Source organism: Verticillium dahliae, genomic scaffold (assembly GCF_000150675.1).
Source record: "Verticillium dahliae VdLs.17 supercont1.20 genomic scaffold, whole genome shotgun sequence".
In the NCBI taxonomy this organism is placed as follows: domain Eukaryota; kingdom Fungi; phylum Ascomycota; class Sordariomycetes; order Glomerellales; family Plectosphaerellaceae; genus Verticillium; species Verticillium dahliae.
In genome coordinates this window covers 385,315-390,067 of record NW_009276967.1, presented here as the reverse complement: position 1 = coordinate 390,067, position 4,753 = coordinate 385,315, and the positions used below count along the sequence as shown (strand labels likewise).

Genomic DNA, 4,753 nt, shown 5'->3' with positions numbered 1-4,753 from the left:
CCTCGAGTGCCCCAACTGCAAACTTCCTATGCAGCGGGGGAATGGACGCCAGACACCCCCCTTGTCCCCTTCTAAAATGCCGGTACTCCAGAAAAGCGCAAACCAAGCTGGTATACACGAAGAATGACAAAAAAAAAGAAAAGAAAAGGCTGGCAGCATCGCACCAGGTCGAGAGCCCGCTCAACCCATGCCGACATACTTGAACCAGTTGGGCCTGCAGTCCTCCCGGTGCAGCCAGTTCTCGCCGTCCGTGAACTTGCCGGCCTTGCAGCCCCGGCATTTGGGCGAGTTGGGGCAGTTGAAGAAGGGTATGTGCTGGTAGCCAATGTCGCGGAACCTGTGCTGTGTGAGTACCATGATACCAAAAAAAAAAAAAGAAAAAAAGACAGGGATCCCACCAGTGAAGCCGGCTCGCGTCCTCAAACAGGCCGAGGGCGATGCTGTGGACGGGGGCGTCGCCCCAGCGCTCGTAGAAGAAGCCGCCGGCGCGGTCGAGGTGGTCAAAGTAGTCCTCGTAGGGCTTGCTGCGCCAAAAGTCCATGTCGCCAATCTCAAAGTTGCTCCAGAAGTGGCAGGTCGAGTAGCCGTTGGCCTCCTTGGTGTGCTCGGGGCGGCGCAGGCGGTCGGTCAGCCAGTGCAGGGCGTTGTTCTGGTGCAGGTAGGAGGGGTTCTGGGCGAGGAACTTCATCGTCTCGGGCCACAGCGAGGGGATGGACTTGGGGGCGTCGTAGAGGTTGATGGTGAAGCCGTACGTCTTGTTGTTGTCGTGCATGTAGCGGAAGACGTCGTAGTCGACATCGCAGAAGAAGTGCACCTTGGGCTCGACGCGCCAGTAGTAGCGCGTCGTGGCGAGGGCCGGGTGCTTGTAGAACATGCCGCTGTTCCAGCGGCACATGGAGTGGTAGGAGACCTTGTCGGCGTACTGGATGCCGTTCTCCTTGAGCATCTTGGTCGACTCGTGGTAGAGGTCCTTGTTGATCCACGACGGCATGTCCCAGTGCTCCTTGGGGATGACCTCGTAGCGGACCTCGGCCTTGGTGGCGGCGGCGGTGCGGCGCTTGAACTCGTCGGTGAAGGGGACGTCGTTGAAGAAGGTCCACGGGTAGTTGAACTTGTGGTTCCAGGTGCGCTCGAGGTCGCGCATCGACGACAGCATGCCGGGGAGCTCCTCGTTCCTGACCAGGGCCAGCAGCGTCGCGTTGATGCGTGCCGAGTTCTCGATGCCGGGCGCGTAGGCTTCCGAGGCGTAGGTCAGGGTGCCCTCGGGTTCGCCAGTCACTGCAGATGAGAAAAGTCAGCTTGCCGCCGCGCGGCGTCGTCGTCGTCGTCGTCGTGGGATGGGGACATCATGGCGGGCTCGCGCTCACGGTCTAGGTTGGGATCGCGCTCATGGCTGTAGCGCTCTGGCAGGTGGATTTCCTTTTGGGGTCCCAAGATGAGGTAGATGAAGAAGCACCACAGCATGACGGACACGACAACCAAGGCCCGTATGGGCCGTGCCATGGCCATGATGGGCGGCAGTGTCTCTTTCTCTCTTGTCTCTTTCTCTCTTGGCTCTTTCTCTCTTGGCTCTTTTTCTCTTGACAGAATTCGCGTCGGATGTTGCGCCAGCTGGTGGCAGGCGAACGGCGAGCCAGGGGGTATTCGTGTCGCCGGAGGTTCTTCGTCGCTCAGGCGGCCATTTATGCGGCTTTGTCGGATGCAGTCAATTGTCGTCGTCGCAAATCGTCGCAGGTCGTCGTAAAGGGGGTGTGGAGGGGACAAGTCGGACTGCAAATTCATGTACAAGAAAGGAGATGATGGTGTTGCTTCGAGGTGGAATTACGCGGTCCAGGGCCATGCAGCCAAAATGGGCACGTCACGGTGGATCGGGGCCTCGTGGGGGGGCAATGGGGGGGCAATGGGGGGTTCTACGTCGTAACGGCCAATGGATGAGGCTCTGAGGCCAGGGGTTGGCCACGTTATCTGCGCTGCCGTCGGGGTCCGTTTTCCCTGCGCTACCGTTTTAGGGTGGTGGGCCTACCTTGATCCTCGATCCTACCTAAGGTACCTACCTTCAGTCACGAAATGAGCTCAAGATATGGATCATCACACGCGCAATAAACTGATCAGCAAAATCGTGGACGCATAATCCCTTCGATACCTCTTCGAATGCCTCGACCGAGCCTATCAGCAGCGGATACTCCAGCAACGCTGCGTGTTTCGAGGTCGGCCATTTATTGACATGAACCCGTGCTGGCCTTCCTGCCAGGCTCTGGAGACGAGATGCAGGCTGTGGTTGATGCTGGGTGCAGGGTGCAGGGTGCAGGAATAAAAACCAGTCCCCTCGAAGGATCAATAAGGTAGACATCTCCAGTCTCGATCCTCCACCAAGGCTGGTCCGTTGAACATGACAACTAAATTAGGAGGTGTGAGTCAATAGCGTGGTAGGCGAATGATATATGCGCAGAAGGGCACAACTCGCCGCCGCCTCCCTCATCGATTGGCATCGACACATGTCACGAGTTTTGTAGGTTGTCCAGGCCTTGGATAATGAGCCTCGGCTTGGCCACGACGATGCTATACATTTAGGTACTTAATTAGACAAGGTATTATACGACTATGCTGCAGCGCGAGAATACTCTGTCGCTACAATCTGTTTTTGGCTACCTAGGTATACTGGGTTGAGCAAGGCGTCTGCGCAGTCCATATAACCCCTCTTTACCACGCCATGTGAAGCCCACGCATCCTAAAGCTTGTTTCCTCTCCAGTCAACTCCCCCAAGACTCCAAGTCCGTTGCACTGATGCTCCCAAGACGATGGGCTCCTTCGAGGTCTTATACCCACTCATTAGTCTCACCATTTCAAAGACCGTCTCGCTCGATCAACCCAAGCACAAAGCCGTCTCACCAGAACAAAAAAGCCAATTGACCCGGCCCCTGGAAGCTTATTCGCCAAGACCCCGAAGCCCCCAAACCCCCAAAGACGACCCCCACCTGCCGGTCGAACAACCCCACCAAACACCCCACATCGTCGCGTCAACCGTCGACGCTTTCACCGTTCACCGCGTCGCACCTCACCAGCTCCCATCACATCTACAGCTCCATCACATCTACAGCTCCATCACACCTCCAGCTCCATCACACCTCCAGCTCCATCACACCTCCAGCCCCGCCCACCACCCGATCGATGAGCGCACCATGGCTCACGCCGCCCAGCTCGGCGCCCTGACCGAGGAGCTCGTCGAGCTCGTCACCTCCACGTCGAGCAAGGTCTGCAACCAACCTGCCCCCTGCGCCGAGAGAGCCATAACCACTGACCCAGCCCCTGCCAACAAACAGAACGCACCCCATCGCTTCGCCCGCTGCCGCGACGCCGCCACCCGCACCCTGCGGCACCACACCTTTCTCCGCACGAACCAGTTCGACGTCGAGAGCCGCCTCGCCGGCCTCGAGGAGCGCTTCAGCGTCCACCACCGCGACGGCCTCGCCCTCGCCCTGCGCCAGAGCCTCGACGCCTTCGCCCCGCTGCGCACGAAATGGGCCCCCGACATCCTCCACTTTCTCCTCGACATCGCCGACCAGCCCGCGCAGAAGACGGACCTCCAGGCCCTCGCGCGCCTGCGCCGGCCGAAAGAAGGGGCCGGCCCGCCGCTCACGTGGGAGGACATTGCCAGGGAGGACGGGTGGCATCGCGAGCCGGATCTGTGGCGGTCCGTCGACTTTCGCGACAGCTCCGACGACGAGGGCTATGAGGACGACAAGTCCGCCGCGGGCCACGACTCGGACGACACGTCCGTTTCGGCCTCTGACGCGCTCGTCGGACGGCGGCCCGAGGATTTCCAGGTCGAGACGCGGCAGGATGCTGCCCTGCAGGCCGTGCAGCAGAGCCAGTCGTGGCGCCTGCCAGACGGCCACCAGCAGCCCTCGGCAGGGCCGTCGCGCAAGATGGCTGTGTCCGAGTTTCACATGATCAGAGAGGCACTGTTCATGCTCCAGGGACTGGAGACATCACTCTTTCAGAGGCACGGCCAGCCGGACCCCGCGTACCAGGTGGCCAGCATGGCGTGGGACACGTGCAAGGCCCTCGTCGGCTGGTTCGCCGAAGCGGGACGCCGCCTCGCCGTGCTGCGGTCCTTTGCGAGCCGCAGGCAGACGATGCCGCTGCTGCAGGTCTTTCACGCCAATGTCATGACGAGCCTGCAGTCGTTTGACAAGGAACTGTCACGGATCCAGCATGGCCTGATCGCCCCGCCGAGAGACACCGTCGTGAGCTCCATCGCCCTACAGCGCGAGCTCGGCCCGCACCTCGAGCCCCTCAATGCGCTGTCCGACATTGTGCGCCAGCTCGAGGAGGGGTCCCAGGTCGGCGCCTTTCGATACCTCGAGCTGCTCTACGAGCAAGTCGGCGCCGCGCAGGCCGCCGGCCAGAACGGCACGTACGAGTTTCTGGGCCGCATGTTCTTCGAGTGCTTCCAGATGTACCTGCGCCCCATCCGGCTCTGGATGCACGAGGGAAAGCTGCTGCCGGCCGACAAAATCTTCTTCGTCGCCGACTCGGTCTCTCAGGTACCCCTGAACCAATTCTGGCAGGAGCAGTTCAAGCTGAGGCGCACGTCCGACAGGCAAGCTGCATGTGCCCAACTTTCTAGAGCCCAGCGCCGCCAAGATCTTCACGGCCGGCAAGAGCATCGTCGTGCTGAAACATCTGGGCAAATATGAATCGACCCGCGCCCAGTGGAACAGGGCGGAACCCCTGGTGACCTTTGACGCCG

The 4,753-nt window shown here is 60.5% G+C and overlaps 2 protein-coding genes across 2 annotated transcripts; one reads left to right on the top strand and one right to left on the bottom strand.

The window, feature by feature from the left end:
- Positions 1-180: 180 nt before the first annotated feature.
- On the bottom strand, positions 181-1,509 carry VDAG_08420 (glycolipid 2-alpha-mannosyltransferase; the record flags this gene model as incomplete). Its single annotated transcript, XM_009660145.1, has 3 exons — positions 181-604; positions 753-1,278; positions 1,368-1,509. 3 exons carry the CDS (start codon positions 1,507-1,509, stop codon positions 181-183), a joined length of 1,092 nt encoding a protein of 363 aa, XP_009658440.1.
- An 880-nt stretch (positions 1,510-2,389) lies between these two features.
- Positions 2,390-4,700, top strand: VDAG_08419 (uncharacterized protein; the record flags this gene model as incomplete). Its single annotated transcript, XM_009660144.1, has 2 exons — positions 2,390-2,410; positions 2,751-4,700. 2 exons carry the CDS (start codon positions 2,390-2,392, stop codon positions 4,698-4,700), a joined length of 1,971 nt encoding a protein of 656 aa, XP_009658439.1.
- Positions 4,701-4,753: the final 53 nt, after the last annotated feature.